This window comes from Tyto alba, unplaced genomic scaffold, assembly GCF_018691265.1.
Source record: "Tyto alba isolate M040663 unplaced genomic scaffold, T.alba_DEE_v4.0 Super-Scaffold_2, whole genome shotgun sequence".
In the NCBI taxonomy this organism is placed as follows: Eukaryota; Metazoa; Chordata; class Aves; order Strigiformes; family Tytonidae; genus Tyto; species Tyto alba.
The window spans coordinates 66605732-66622494 of NW_024881282.1; the positions used below are offsets into that span (position 1 = coordinate 66605732).

General features: G+C 38.6%; 1 protein-coding gene across 7 annotated transcripts in view; it reads right to left on the minus strand.

Moving 5' to 3' along the window:
* POT1 (protection of telomeres 1) overlaps window positions 1-16763 on the minus strand; it is an 86272-nt gene that overhangs the window by 12514 nt on the left and 56995 nt on the right. For all 7 annotated transcript variants that reach the window (XM_042792900.1, XM_042792902.1, XM_042792899.1 and 4 more), the window contains 5 exons: window positions 11043-11203; window positions 6831-6919; window positions 5672-5716; window positions 5057-5213; window positions 1378-1583 (listed from right to left, as the gene is read on the minus strand). In XM_042792900.1, the coding sequence (XP_042648834.1) occupies window positions 1378-1583; window positions 5057-5213; window positions 5672-5716; window positions 6831-6919; window positions 11043-11203 (658 nt within the window). The remainder of the gene's footprint in view (window positions 1-1377; window positions 1584-5056; window positions 5214-5671; window positions 5717-6830; window positions 6920-11042; window positions 11204-16763) is intronic.

Sequence of the window (16763 nt, forward strand, 5' to 3'; positions counted from 1 at the left end):
ACGCATTCCCCTCACTCCCTGTGGAGGGTTGCATAAAATTCTGTATATTATCCAACTATTCCCTCAGTTCTAGCCCAATAGATGCCACACACTCAAAAAGAAGTCCTTGCTTCAGCATAATGATTATGGGGAAGAATAGAGTGTTGTGGTGCAGAGGAGCAAATTGCTTGTATTTAATAAACGAGTAGAATCTAGACCATCTCTGTCTAATAAAAGTCATAATGTGTTTGGCCTTTGAGGGTTGTCTGTATCTGAAAAAGTGCTGGGAAGATTTCTAGGGAGACTTCAAAATCTTCACCTCCAAAAACTTAAAAATTAAAATAGCATGTAGCTTTGGCAAGGCTCATGAACAATGTTCTGGGAAAAAGGTGCTAAAACACTGATTATGCCTTTTCCTTCTGCTCCAGCATGAAGCACATATATCCACATACACACATACTTAGCTGCTGGCGCTTTAATAGCTGAAAAAAGATTGACCAATTTATATTGTTCAGTTATTTTAGGAAAATAGAGTAGAAATATTTTTTTTTCTGTTGTTTTCACAATGAGAAGGTTAGATTAAAAAAAAAAAAAAAAAAGGGAAAATAACAAACAAACAAACAAAAAAGCAAACAACAAACAACCCAAGCCCCCCCACCCCCATTTGGAACATGTCAGATATAAAGCAGCTATCAGAACTAGTTGAATATAAAATAAAGCAGAAAACAGAAGGGGTTTTGTCATTGACCCTTACACAAAGGGCCACCTGACTTACATTAGCTTATTCACACCACTACTTGAGCACAACTGAAGACTTTGTTTTAAACTCAGAATGGTACTATATGCAATTATTTCTTTTATTCTATTTAAAATACTCCTTATTAGTATTCTTGCTAAATTGCTTTGTTTAAAGTTCAGTGACTGTATCTCTTCCCTGAAGAAATTGATAAAAAACAAACAAAAAAATCCTCATGCTGCAAGATGCTCTATTAATCTGAAACAACACTGACATCCAGAGGCTGACAAAGTTAATTGTAGGCTTGTATTAGCAGAAGCCTTCCAAAACTTTTCCGCATCAATACTAATTTATTTTAGAAGAGACTGAGTTTTCAAATCAGAAAGAGCCAGTAAGCACAGGTAGAAAAAACATATTCAGAATCAACAATAAACTTAATGGTATAGTTTTAAAATAGACAAAAGCATCTTACAAGACTGTCACTGATGACTTTTCCATGTTTGCACAACAGTAACTTAAAGTTCCAGCTAAGTTTTTCTTGTTGTTGAAGATGCATTTATGATCATCATCACTTACACTGAATACAACTTCAACATATCTTAACTTTGTAGACAGAGTGGACACTGTGCCACAGGAAGTGGTATGTTTGCAATTTATCTTACCTTCTATCATAAGCAAAGTATTTTCAGGTTGTTGAAGCATTTCATCATGCTTTACAAAATGGATAGCTATTTTCCGTTGTTGCTGATCTTCTGTAGTCCACATTACAGATTCATACCAGGATGTATTGTGTAATTCTATGTTTGGGGACGTAATGGCAGAGCCTTGTAAAATAAAGTCAAAGTCATCTCCATCTGGAACTTCTTGCCTAAAACCATTTCCAAAATGAGTAAGTAAATTCTAACAGCTTCTCCTTAAGCAATCTAGCAACAAGGACAACAGTACTATGAATAAATATTAAAATATAGTCATAAGAGTTAAAGAATATACAGGAAAAATAACTTTGATGTTTTAGCAGCTAAAACATCCAGGTTGTACAGCAAATTATAGCAAGATAATTCATTTCCATGTTAATAAACATGCTAAGAAATCTAATCTTACCCAGGAGCAGAGGCAGCCTAGTGGCTTGTCCTGGTTTCAGCTGGGATAGAGTTAATTTTCTTCCTAGTAGTGTTGTGTTTTGGCTTTAGTGTGAGAATATGTTGATAACACAAGAGATGTTTTTAGTTGTAGCTAAGTTATGTTTATAATGTCAAGGATTTTTCAGCTTCTGATGCCTTGCCAGCAAGAAGGCTGGAGGTGCACGAGAAGCTGGGAGGGGGGCACAGCCAAGACAGCTGACCCAAACTGGCCAAAGGAATATTGTATACCTTATGGTGTCATGACCAGTATATAAACTGGGCGGGGGTGTCTGGGAAGGGTGGATCCGGGCTTGGGCACCAGTCAGCGGCTGGTCTGCAATTGCATTGTGCATCATTTGTCTTCTTTGGGTTTTGTTTCACTCTCTTGTTGTTATTTTCCTTTTAATTACATTTCAATTTTTATTTCGATTATTAAACTGTTCTTATCTAAACCCATGAGTTTTACTTGGTTTTGATTCTCCTCCCCATCCCACTGGGGGAAAGGCGGAAAAAGGAGCGAATGGCTGCGTGGTGCTTAGTTGCTGGCTGGGCTTAAATCATGACATGGCTTCATCCACACATATGTAAATCCATGGAAAAACAAAAATATCAGCTTTATGTGATTTCAGTTGGGCCTTAAAAGGGCCACACAACTGCATACCACTTCAACAGAGTGAAAAGACCATATAATGTCAAGTTTTATGCTCTAGGCTGTTTTACTTTGCTTATTTTGAGGGGGGGGGGGGGAAAGGAGCAGAATAGCTTCACAGATATACTGTAAAAAGGAAGAATCTTCAACTCTACACCACACAGTTTTTTTCCTGTCCTGCCAGAGTGCACCATTCCTGAATTTCCAGTTGTCATCCACAAAAAAAGTAATGCAGGCCATCCAAATTTTACCAGTATAACCAACAAGAGGCAAAAAGCCAGTGGTTGGTACATAAATTAAATATTAATTAGAATGCTCTCTCCTAAGCAAGACAGACCTGCTGGCTTCAGGTGGAATACGAACCATGACAAAAAGGACAATGAAAAAAAAAGGCAAAATCTTGGGCTATTTCATAAAACACTGAAAGAAAGTATATGCCAAGTTCAGAATGGAGTTAAAGGAAAAATACCATCAACTCCTGAAGATTATTCTGATGATTTCACTTTCAAACCCAAGAGCAGCTGCTTCCACCAGTGAATAAACAATTCCTGCCTATGAAACCAAACTTTTATATTCTTCTATGACTGTAGAACTGGCACACAGGGGGTCCTCCTGAACCTGAACTTGCTGTTCACATGAACTCTTTCCACCTGTGTTCCTGGATTACTATTATAAATGCAAAAGCAATGGACCTAACATGACAGGTCATCTTTCTAGATAGATCCATTAAACTTTTCCAGCCTCTACAGCCTGCCTGTAGATTTCCCACAGAGGCAGAAATGGAATTAATTGTTTTTGAACAAAACAACACACGAGAAATAAAACTTCTGTAACGTGGGTACCTGAATAAAACTACATCCACGGACACCGATATTTTGCTATTTACAGAGAAGTTTCTAGTCGAAGTCTAAAAAACAAAAATACATCTCTCAAGGATTTTTTACCTCAAGCGTTATATGCCTTGTACTGCATGAAGTGTTAAAGGATCAAACTTGCATTGAACTTTGTTCAGTCATGCATGCTCTTCAGCATATGCAAAAACATGAAACAACTTCTACCACCGGAGAACATGTAGGAGAGATGGATGCCTGTAAATCATGTTTCCTTCCTGGGCCTCTTAACTCACACAACCCAGGCTGCAGTACAGCTCCACTGTATTTCACTGATTCCTTCCACCTGAGGTACACAGCTGAGAACAGGGAAACTAAGCTTCTGGGACAGCACTGCAAGTAGTCCTGTCATTGCAGCAGGATATGGTGGCAGTAGTAGGAAATATGCTAACTAAAGCCTCACGGATCTATCTGGTTAAAAGTCTGCCCTAATTCTGTGGCAAAGAGAAGGCACTAATACATGAAATAGGAGGAGACTCAAGTGAACAGAAACAAAGACATTAATAAGTCAAGAATACATAAAAAGCCTATAGTAGTAATGGAAAATTGTGGGATAAAGATAAAGTTCTTAAGGAACAAACAAAATTCTATCAATTGTATCTGCTTATTACAATACAGAGTTGGCAAATATATCAAACAAGTGACAAAAGTGGCAGAGATAGTTGGTAATTTACTCCTTTTTGTTCTTGGTAATAAAGAACATGTACTTCTATGTTGTGAAGATGATGAAGCATTTCCTCTTGCAACCAAAAGAATGTTATAACATCTGATAAAGACCAATATTGTTAAAGCTGTAAGCATGCTACTTTGCATCCAAAAGCTCTAAGAGAAGGAGAGTAGAGGCATTTTCTTGACTCAGTGATGTTTCTATCTAATAAATCTTGATTGTGCAAAAAAGTTTCAAAAGGCTATGAGAATGCTAACTTGCCATCAGCTAAAGAAAGCAACAGTTTACAACAATAACAATAAAGCTGTTTGCTTGGGACTGATGGTAGGCTAAGTCAGGCAAAAAAACAGCGATATGGGATTCAGATGATCATGAATAGTGCTGTAATGCATGTCACTCAGTAGCTTAATCAAAAATAGGCCATTTCAAACAAACTCTTTAATTGTTAGATGAATATATACCAGAAATGGCATACGATTATTTGACTGAGCATTATTTGATACAATGACAGTGTTAATGGGGAAATAAAAATGATAAAATTGTCAGTGAACTGACTCAGGTCAGAAAAAAGACAATACTACTAAGGTGGATGGTGTTTCCCTCATATTTTTGGATCCTAAAATGATGCCTTCTCTGGAAGATAGACTTTAGTCAAAGATATTTTATTAATTCACTTGGAGACTATCATACCTTTTTGCATATCCTACTTTAAAACTGCAATACAGAAACAGGTACTTAAATACAACTTTGGTATGGGAAAACCAGCACTGCTAAATTGTGAAAATAAAGAAAAATTACTGTTTTGAAAGCACTCAAAGAATTCTGTAAATGAAACTCATCTGATGATTTAAAATTGTCCTATTACCAGTAAGTTTCAAATCTTTGCTCAAACTCAAATACATTTACGTTTAGCTTATTTTACACAAAAAAAAAGGATGAAAATACACTGAAAATCTAGGCATCCCAAAACACATAGAACAATTCCTAATTACTTTTATTGTGTGAAACACTTACAAAGAGTTGCATTTGGAACAATGAAGTTTAATAGACTGATAAAGCTTCTGGGGTTTATAAGTTCTCAGCTTTGCTCTAATGCGATACTGTTGAGGAGCTGTGCTGTTCAGAATGGTTTTCAGTTCTGTGTTATTCAAATCCTGGTGATCTGTTAATACTGCAAAATATCAACACAAAAAATAAAGTGCCATGCATACTGTCTAACACATACCTATTAAACACCATAATATTTGGAACAGGGGAAGTAGCTGTTGCAGGTATGTATTTTCCCTTAATTCCCAGCTTTTTTTTTCCCAGTTGAAGCCTCAGTTTTATCAATAAAATGTGTTACCGCAGTCTTCAGGATAAATCACAACAGGCTGTGAGAGCATGGTGTACTTCAGGGTACAGAAACTCAACATGTAGAAAAATCCAAATGAAAGTAGAATATATGCATATGCTTTATTCCTTTAAAAGTGGAATAAACCCAATGTAACATTCATAAACTTATGCTGTTAGAATAGCTCTTCCTATAATAAGTAAAAGACATTATTTCAACCTTTGAGCTGATGTTTCAAAAATATTTTTGTTCTCTAGTAAAAATAAAATTCACCTTGAGATCAAAATGTTTCCTACCTGTAACAGGTAACTCCTGACATCTCTGTAAGGGTGATTCGAGATCTAGAATCAAGAAATATTTCCTAATTATTTTCCTTCCTTCTTTCCTCTTTATCATATGGACACACAAAACCAGATAGATAGGCAGATAGATACACACGCAAAACCAGAAGCTGAACAAAGGAAAATGGAAATCCTAATAATGTATGAAAAGAATACAGCAAAAGTAAAAAGCAAAGTAAGCAGGAGACAGACATTAAATATCAAGAGTTAATATATTTGAGGAGAAATTAGTGCATACATTAAATCGCAATGCTCATGAAAATGAACACTTCAAAAGTATACTGGGAATGATACTGATGACATAAACTGCATTCAGCCCCCTGCAACCCTTCTGGACAACAGCCTAAATACATTATTCTAAAAACCATATGGACTGCCTGGTCCCTCCTCTGAACAACTTCTACTACACATACACAGTGCAGTAAATATGTGCAAATTCTTTCTAAATCTTCAGTGTTATGGTCTGGACATTAAGTATTTATTTATTATTGACTTTGCACCCTTTTAGAAATATCCTGTCACAGTATGTTAATAATGGCCAAGTAACACAGGATTTAAAAAGTCGTAAGCAAGGATGCAGACTATGTCCAACCCGCTTTAGAGTTTAATTCACTTTTAGTTATTCTTATTCTGGGCTAAAAGTAACATTCAAAAATTAATATGGAATCTGTAGGACTGTCTGTAAGACACTATTTTTCCATGGCACTGCATCTTGCAACTCTGCGACTGACACAACTTTCCATCCAATGGCTTCAGAGGGGCTCCTCAGGAAGCAGCTGTTCAGTAGTGTTATCAGTGTGTGTCTCTGAGGAATTGGAGTTATGTCTCTCTGCTTTATGATCTAATACAGTATGATTAAGAAAACCATCTGTAATTTATGGACATAATTTATTCACTACCTCCTACGAAAGTATTCTTCCATGTATATGAAAGGCTTCTGCTGTGAGACAGAAGGATAGGGTAATGTCAATTTCCAGTCTAATAATCCAGAAGAATTCTCTAAGGCTTTGTATGTCAAAGTAACATTATGTACTTGGAGAAGCAGTAACTGTGACCTTATCTCGACCACATATACGTTAGAAGAAAGAGCAAACCAGCTTTCAATTGCTCTTACCTGTAGCAGTGCTAAAGGTGCCGTCTAATTCCACTGAAGACATGCTTTCCACATTCTGACTGACTGCAAGCTCCACAGATTCTAAGCATCTAAAAATAAATTACTATATATTTGTTGGAAGTTTCTGGAGCACAAAACAGTGAAAAAGTGCAAAGCCCACACTTCCTGAACACCCGGTGCCCTGAGCAGACACAGGATGGGGTAAAGATGCAGTGGTTTGTGTTGCCATGGCACCAGGGAGGAACATGAAGCAAGGTGGAAGACATGCAGGGCCATTCTTCCGCTTTTCACACAAAATGTTTTGCACAACTGCTCAGAAGTTATATCAAGAAATGTTCTGTACTACCGCTCAAGGAACGGTGGCTTGACCACAGTCTCACCCGCACACACACCTGACACACTTGACACAATAGTGGATAAATACTACCCTGAGTTCGTACCTAACGTGGGGATGAGAATTTGATACATCGCAGGGACAGATCGAGGGGTTTGTTCTCCTCACTCCCCCCAGAAGGGATGCCTTTTGGTAAGATATGTGACCTTGGCTACACCAATGACTACCAGGGAAACTGAATTTGTGATTGCAAGGCTTTTGTTTGTAGACTTATATAGCCATTCTGCAGTTTAGTGCATTTATTGCTGGCAATCTTAGAAAATCTGTAGATGTTGCATAAGAATAAACCCTACTATTCACGAGCCTGACTGCTTCTTTTCAGTGAGACTGGACTTACAGCAGACAGGCTGTAAGAGATAAGATTAGCCACCCCTAGCCCCTCTAATCTTTGAGGACTGGCTAGAACACAAGGGGATTCAGCTCTTACTAAATTTATTCATCACTTCAATGAAACAATATTTTATAACATAGGGAAGTCTTTCATATATACAGATACACACACATATATATGGGACTATACATACACTTACATGAAACCTAGGGTTTATCAATACACAGGTATAATGCTCAGACATAAATTTTCCAGCAGAAACATAAAACTCAATTGAGCCAGAAGCTGCAGGAGTGTATATTAATGATGCACATAAGACACTACTTTCCAAATAACCTCTGGAACTCGAAACACAATAGAGTGCCAAAAGAAATCTGTACTACACGAAAGAGAATTCTTGCTAAATGAACACGGACTTTGGTTATTTAGCATTTCCTAAGGGCAAAAAAGAGAGTTTATAACATTTGGAAGAAGAAGCAGGCGACTCAGGAGGACTACAAGGATGCCATGAGGTTATGCAGGGAGAAAATTAGAAGGGCCAAAGCCCAACTAGAACTTAACCTGGCTACTGCCATAAAAGACTATAAAGATGTTTCTATAATTACATTAGTAACAAAAGGAGGGCTAAGGAGAATCTCCATTCTTTATTGGATGCAGGGGGGGAAACATAGTGACAAAGGGTGAGGAAAAGGCTGAGGTACTTAATGCCTCCTTTGCCTCAGTCTTTCATAGTAAGACCAGTTGTTCTTGGGGTACGATCCCCCTGAGCTGGAAGACAGGGAGCAGAACGAAGCTCCTATAATGCAAGGGGAAACGGTTAGTGACCTGCTACACCACTTAGACACATACATGTCTACGAAGCCAGATAGGATCCACCCAAGGGAACTGGCAGAAGTGCTCACGAAGCCTCTTTCAATCATCAATCAGCAGTCCTGGCTAACTGGGGAGGTCGCAGGTGACTGAAGGTTAGCAAATGTGATGCCCATCTGCAAGGATGGGCTGAAAGGAAGATCCAGGGAACTACAGGCCTGTCAGTGTGACTTCAGTGCCAGGGAAGGTTATGGAGCAGATCATCTTGAATGCCATCATGTGGCATGTACAAGACAGCCAGGTGATTAGGCCTAGTCAGCATGGGTTTACATAATGTGGGTCCTCCTTGACTAACTTGATCTCTTTCTATGACAAGGTGACCCAGTTAGCGGATGACAGAATGGCTCAGGGTGTTGTCTACCTAGGTTATATAGTAAAGCCTTTGACGCTGTTTCACACAGCGTTCTCCTGGAGAAATGTGGCTTGGATGGGCATACGCTTCCCTGGGTAAAAAACTGGCTGGATGGCCAGGCTCAAATAGCAGTGGTGAACGACGTTAGATCCAGTTGGCGGCTGGTCAGAAATGGTATTCCCCAGGGCTCAGTACTGGGGACAGTTCTCTTTAATATCATAGCATCATCATAGAATGGCTTGGGTTGGAAGGGACTTTAAAGACCATCTAGTTCCAACCCCCTTGCCATGGGCAGGGACACCTTTCACTAGAACATGTTGCTCAAAGCCCCATCCAACGTGGCCTTGAACCCTTCCAGGGAAGGGGCAGCCACAGCTTCTCTGGGAAATCTGTTCCACTGCCTCACCAACCTCACAGGAAAGATTTTCTTCTTTACGTCTAATCTAAATCTGCTCTCTTTCAGATTAAAGTTGTTACCCTTCATTCTATCCCTACAATCCCTTGTGAAAAGTCCCTCTCCAGCTTTCTTGTAGGGCCCCTTTAAGTACTGGAAGGACACTATAAGGTCTCCCTGGAACCTTCTCTTCTCCAGCCTGAACAACCCCAGGTCTCTCAGCCTGGTCTTGTAAGAGAAGTGCTCCAGCCCCCCGATCATCTTCGTGGCCTCCTCTGGACCTGCTCAAGCATGTCTATGTCTTTCTTATTTTGGGGTCCCCACAGCTGGACACAGTACTGCAGGTGGGGTCCCACAAGAGCAGAGTACAGGGGGAGAATCACCTCCCTCGACCTGCTGGCCACACTTCTCTTGATGCAGCCCAGGATACAGTTGGTTTTCTGGGCTGTGAGTGCACACTGATGGCTCACAGTCAGTTTTCCATCCACTGACACTCCCAAGTCCTTCTCTGCAGGGCTGCTCTCAATCCACTCATGGCCCAGCCTGGATCTGTGCTTGGGATTGCCTTGAGCCATGTGCAGGACCTTGCACTTGGCCGCCTTGAACTTCACGAGGTTTGCCCAGGCCCACTTCTCAAGCCTGTCAAAGTCCCTCTGGATGGCATCCCTTCCCTCCAGCGTGTTGACTGCACCACAGATCTTGGTGTTGTCGGTAAACTTGCTGTGGGCACACTCTGTCCCACTGCCCATGTTACTGACAAAGATGTTAAACAGCGCTGGTCCCAACACTGCCCCCTGAGGAATGCTACTTGTCACTGTTCTCCACTCAGACATTGAGCTGTTGACTGCAACTCTAGGAGTGCAACCATCCAGCCAATTCCTTATCCACCAGGTGGTTCATCCACCAAATCCATGCCTCTCCAATTTAGAGACAAGAATGTCATGCAGAACAGTGTCAAAACTTTGCACGTGTCCAGACAGATGACATCATTTGCTCTTCTCTTATCCACCAGCACTGTAACACCATCATAGAAGGCCATGGAATTCGTCAGGCAGGATTTGCCCTTCGTGAAGCCATGTTGGCTGTCACCAATCACCCACTTATTTTCCTTATTCTCCTTATTTTCTCTTTATTGTTCTCCACAACTATCTGAAAGGAGGTTGTAGCAAGGTGGATGTTGGTCTCTTCTCCCAAGTAACAAGCGATAGGACAAGAGGAAATAGCCTCCAGTTGCACCAGGAGAGGTTTAGATTGAATACCGGGAAAAATTTCTTCACCAAAAGGGTTGTCAAGTATTGGAACAGGTTGCCCAGGGAGGTGGTTGAGTCACCATCCCTACAGGTATTTAAAAGACACGTGGATGTGGTGCTTAGGGACATGGCTTAGTGGTGAACTTGATGATCTTAAAGTCCTTTCCGACCTAAATGGTTTTATGATTCCTTATGTATATAATGCAGTTCAGTAAAGCATTTATATTGTATGCTTCATTTTGAACATCTTTAAGTCTCAGCATTTTCAGGTAACATATATGCACATGCTTAAAATGTGCTCAATTTATTTGTTTAACCATAGCTTTTATCTTTAAAAGATCAGTATAAAACACAGTAAGTATGTTAATGTGGCCAGGCCTTATTATTAAAGCATTATAAAACAGAAATCATAATCCCTACTGTATTTCAAATTTGAAAAATTACCTTTTATTTACCTATCCTCCCCAAATACTTACTGTTCATCTTAGTGGTGCTAAAGACTTACTTTGTTCCAGAGTTTCTGATTCTTACATACATTTACAATTCTAAAATGCAGAGTTGTTACATTAGCCTAGAGTTTTCCAGAATAATTTAGAAAAAACCCCGAAATATAGAACTTACGCTTTTAGTTCCTTAACATCCGGGTTACTTTCTGGTAAGACTCCTATTCCTCGACCGTAACAGGTGCCACCATGCAGGTGGAATTCTATACGTGACACATCTTCATCAACAGCACTTGTTTGTTTTGTATGAATACTGTAAATTCTCAGAAAACTTCCAATCTTAAAGAAAAAAGAAATGATAACACAAAGTTAGCTATTTACTTGGAAAATTCTAGACCTCATAAAACTTATTCCCTGTTTTCATAGCATCACAGAATAGCGGAAGCTGTCAGGGACCTCTGGCAACCCCTGTGCCCAAAGCAGAGTTAACTAGAGCAGGTTTCTCTTAGGGCTGTCTCCAGCTGAGTTTTGAATATTTTCAGAGTTGAAGACTCCAAAACCTCTCTGGGTGACCTGCTTATTTTGCTTTATTGGACAACATTACTGGCAGCAAAGGCTGATTCAGAACCAGCATAAACCTTCTTACTAAATGTGATTCTCAAGGAGACTTCAGAAGACAGATCAAATGAGCCAATATATTCCTTTCCTGAGGGCACAGTTTGTCTTCTATATTCACAACGCAGCCCTCCAGAGACTGACTTGCTGTGATTTGTCCATGTATGATCACGCTCAGCAACTGACCTCATGTCCATCATCATGCATGGCTGATTATCTGCTTATGTATACATGAAACACATCTGCTTACCCAGATCTCTTTATCATATCTTGCATTACAGATAACATTTTTACCGCATCGGGACAAAAGGCAACACGTGTTAGAAATGCAAAGATTCTGGCACAGTTCCTATCTCTGTTAGATTTTCTCCTTGGGTACATGGAGAATATGCTTTTTGTTTTGCTTAGAGTTATTTTGTGTTTTCTGAAGCAGTTTTGTCAAGTTACACAAAAGGACTTAGTCTAACTTATACCAGTATCTATTAAGAGACAAGTGACGGAGTGCTGAACTTTGAAGACATCTTTACAATTTTGCTTTTATTTCAAAATACCACTCCCATTATGCTTCCCCTCCACCTCCCAAAAAACACAAATGAAAACCAAGGTCCTCAAGGTAGACAATCTGCAGACATAATTATATAGTTAATTTCCCTTTGATGTGCTTTAAAGGCCCTGAATCAAATTAACTAGCACCCAAATACTTCTTTTAAAGTATAACCTAAGATCCAGCTGATAGCTGGCAAGTTACACTCATTCAACAACCTGGATTTATGTTCACTCTAAGTATCTTTTAAGTAGTCCCATATAAATGAGAAATTATTTTAAACTGACTTCAATTAACATCAATATTACAGCAACCAGTCTGTTGAGTCTTATTGCAGCTCCAGCCTCTGCTTTAACCACTAGAAACATAAAAAGTATTCCTATTAGACTGGATTGGCAAGGTCTTAGTATGACACTTCTAAATACATGTATATATTCACAAGAGCAGACAGAGCAGCATCCTGACTCTAGAATCCTCCTCTGTATCAAGGAACAAACGATGACTATGTAATGCTGGTATCAAACTGCTCTTTTAAACAATAATCACACATAAAGGCAGCATATGTTCAAATTTAGGCACCAGGGACATAAAAAGTGCATTTCAGTCTGCAACTATTTTGCTTCTGGCATGCAGCTCTTACCAGAGTTTTAATTGATCTGCACCATTAGGGTGCCACTCATTTTGTTCATTCAAAGCACATCAACAGGACAGCTTGTGCATTTCGATGGCAGTTAAGCAGCTTGTCTGGAGGTTTTGTTTTTTTTTTTCTTTCCACATACTAAATTTCACTTAATTATGTTCAATATCCAAAAATACAAGGGACGGTCATATTATAAAACTGATCTAATGGCTATGAGAAATGCTTTTGGAGAAAGTTTTTTTAAAAATTCGTAGCTAATTTCTGTTTATCAAATAACCTGATGTCAATATAATAGTGCCAAACTTTTTTTCTTCCTCAGATTAATTTGTATATAAGCAGGAAAAAATCTATTATAATTGAAGAATGTCTGTCTTTCACAAACAATACATGAAAAACTTAAATATTTACTTTATGTACAAACATAAAACATTAAACAGAGGAGAGCCCAGAAGCCAAGAAGACAAAATGATGGTTTTGCCTTCTAAACTTGCGTGCTGAAATTCATGCAAAAGTCAACCAAATTACATGTTTTAGTGCAACGCTCATTATGATCACTATAAAAATGTACCTTCCTATATATGCATTTTATTAGATCCCTTTTCTGAACTTGTTATTATTTTATATATTTTAATATAGCTTAGAACTATACTAAAGAGATACATTCTAATCAGCATTGCCAAATCCTGAAACACTCCGGAAGGTGACGCGTGTGACCACGGGCCCCCCCAGATGTGACCGGGCAGGTCGGGGTGCAATTTCCGAGAAGTCCTCTGGGTGGCAGCATTGCCCACTGTTAACTGCAAATGGCGGCGGTGGGGCTGAAATTGTTACTGTATTTCTGTTGTTTACAGAATGCCTGCAGACTGAGCACGCCTTATACACTTGAATGAGAAGAAATTCTAATCTACATTAAAGCAAACACCATGATTTACAGAGCCATCACTAGAATCTAGTGCAAGGCCAACTCCCTACTTGACTTTAGTTCATAAACAGAACTGCAGTACCTACTTCATTTAGAGCAAGTTCATTTAAAATTAAATTAAAGCAATAAGAATACATTTCTTGCAGTAATATAAAATACATTAATACCCTATTTGCAGTCAAATTCAAATATGGCTATTTTAAAAATACACATTAAGGCTAAAAAGAATTAAAATTAAGAAGTCACATATGCAGTTCCCTGTACCTAGCCAACTAAATCAACTCTTAAGCATAGTAAATTCTCGTAATTATATCAAAATACATAGGGTTGTGTTCACATTTAAGACCACTGATGAATCTGGAACAGTCATTTATCATGGCAGTTAAATGTTCACATTTGGCCAGAAAGATATTCATGACAAGAGGCTGTCTGTCTAAAGGAATCACTTAAAACCATCTGTACTAATTTTTATGCCTATTTTATGGCTTCAGTGAGATTTCTTTGTCATCATTTTATCATAGCAACGATCTAATTTTACTGAGTAAATTGCACACAATTTTTGCAAATGACAGGACGTATATTTACAGCATTTGGATGTGGTACTTTGCAATAAAAATACCAATGTAAATCCATTAAAAGATTTGGAGAACTTGGGGGTTGAATGGTGGCTGGTGTGGTTTGTTTTTTTTCCCTTTTAATGAGTACAAAGACAGAATTGTGGAAAATACCACCGACAGGTTAAAGGAATGCTACCCAAGCCTGAAAAATATGAAGCTAGATATTACAGCTTTGTAACTCATTCAAGTTTCAGGTTGGAAAAGTGACTCAAGACACTTGAAGAGCAAGCAAGACTTCTTAATCCAAGATACTATCAAAAAAGACATGACACTGCATACAGCAGGAGGAACAGCTGAAAATATTCAAATTCTGCATAACACAAAGCAGATACTGTGAAACTGCAGACTAGGACTTACGTACATGCTCAAGGTTGTTTTGATTGTATTATCCAGAAAACACATGGCAACAGAAAATTGATGGTATCAAGCTGTAAGAGGAATGCACAGTACCACATATCCAGTGAATGACAGTACCTAAGAAAATGCCCAACCAGCTGTGGAGAGCTGGACCCCTACTGTGCACTGACTGGCCACTGATGCTCACCACCTAGCAAAATGCCCCAGATGGAGACACCCATGTCACAGATCTATTCCCGAGTTGTATGGCAAGGTTTGAGGGAATCCTGAGAACCTCTGGAAAAAATGGAATAAGAAAGGCTGAAGAATAACAAACTACAGCCTATGGGGCGCAACTGTAGTCTGGAGAGGTAGATGCAGGCTGGGGTTCCTAGAGTAAAAAGAAAGCCTCATGTACCCCAGGTAGCCAGAGGAAGAGGGAAATTCAGGGAAAACTAGTGAACACCACTGTCTTTGCTTAGTTGTAACTCTTGATTGTGTCTTTATGCCCCAGGATATAATCTACTTCAGAGATAAGATTCTGAAAATTCTGGTTTTGTTCTGGTAAGACAGCAAATACTGAAAAGCTCCCAGCAGGAAAGAAGGCCAGTAAATACAAGGGACAAGTCTACTTACAGTATCAACTGCAGCATACCTTCAATATTACTAAAATTCTCTCAACTGGAAACTGTAAATCTTATTTGACTGTCTTGAAAAATAGGATAAAATGCTCATATCTTCAGTGTTCGCTGGACAGACAATCCAAACAAGGAGATTTTAACAAAGCATTGCAGGAATCTATCCCTGACACTGTGCTCCAGGATTTGCTAAAAGTTCACTGTTATACATTACCCACTTTCTCTAGACGGTAGTGCTTACTCAGAGCTTCCTTGTCTGAACATGTGCCCACAGATACAATTTTAAAATAAGAACAAATATTAAAGGATTTTTTTTTTCCTTCAGCCTGCCCTTCTTGGTATCAAGGCTGTGTAAAACAGGTTGTTCCTACATAAAACATCATTTCAGAGTTGCAACTGTCATTGCAATGGTACATGACAACATGGGAGAGTATAACCAAACAATTCCATAACAATTTGCATTGAAAAGGGCAGTTCTAAGCTACTATCAATTGCAGAAGAGATGGCTGAAAAATAGTACAGTTTCATTGTTTCTGAAACCATAAACTGCCAAAACACCTAGAAGAGTTTCTGTCCACACTGTTCTTGTGTACACAGTCGGGAAGGTGCACATGCATACACTAAACACTCTTCAGTTTTATCATTTTTTTAAAAAAATCTTTGCTAACAAAACCCTGAACTAAATAAAATATTATATAGATTAATACAGAATATTTCAATTATACTTTCTTACAATGTGGCATGATTTCCCATAGTATTTAAAAACCTTTTATTAAATCCTCCATTTTAGGAAGAGTCCCTCAACATTTTATTATCTTTATATTGTTCTGTGAAATAAAATTATTTGCACATATTGCAACCTGAACTTAATAAATCTTTCTGAAGTTTAACTGTTAGGATATCAGCACTTTTTCTTCAATAACTCCACTAAGACAATGCACTAGAAAGTGGAGTTCAAAAATTATGTAACTTCTACAGCTTGCATGAGTGAAAGTACTGCAACTTTGGACACAGCCAAAAGGAGAATACCTGCCTGTGTTGCTCAGTAGGTCAAACCAGGTTTCTTAACAGTTTCCTCTGACATTAGAGCTTCTGCTACACAGTGCAGTAGCCAGCAAAGGCACAGATACTTTAGAGAGAGAAATGAAAGCGCTTACAGGAAGGAAAAAAATTGAGAGAACTGAAGGACACATTCCATGTATCACATATTCAGCAGGAGTTCCTGAATATAAATGGAGCAGAATAATAAAGGGAGTATCATCAGCTACTCAAGAAAAAACGTTTTACTAAAATATCTTTTCCCTGAATTTTCAAAGCATATTGCTTCACCGAACATCAGCAGTTATTTATATCAATAGTTTACAACAGTTAGCAAGAGAAAAATTCTGAAAGAGAACCTGTAAGTAATTGAATACTTCTGTGAGTAACTTTTGTTATGAATTCTTACACAAAGGCGAGTTATTTTGCTGTCATTTACTCCGGAATAGGCACTAATATATCGAATTGATTTAATGTCAGCTGATAGCCCCAGCCTAACAGAAGGCTATGACTTTATTTTCTGGTAAACACTTTCTTAAAAATGATGGT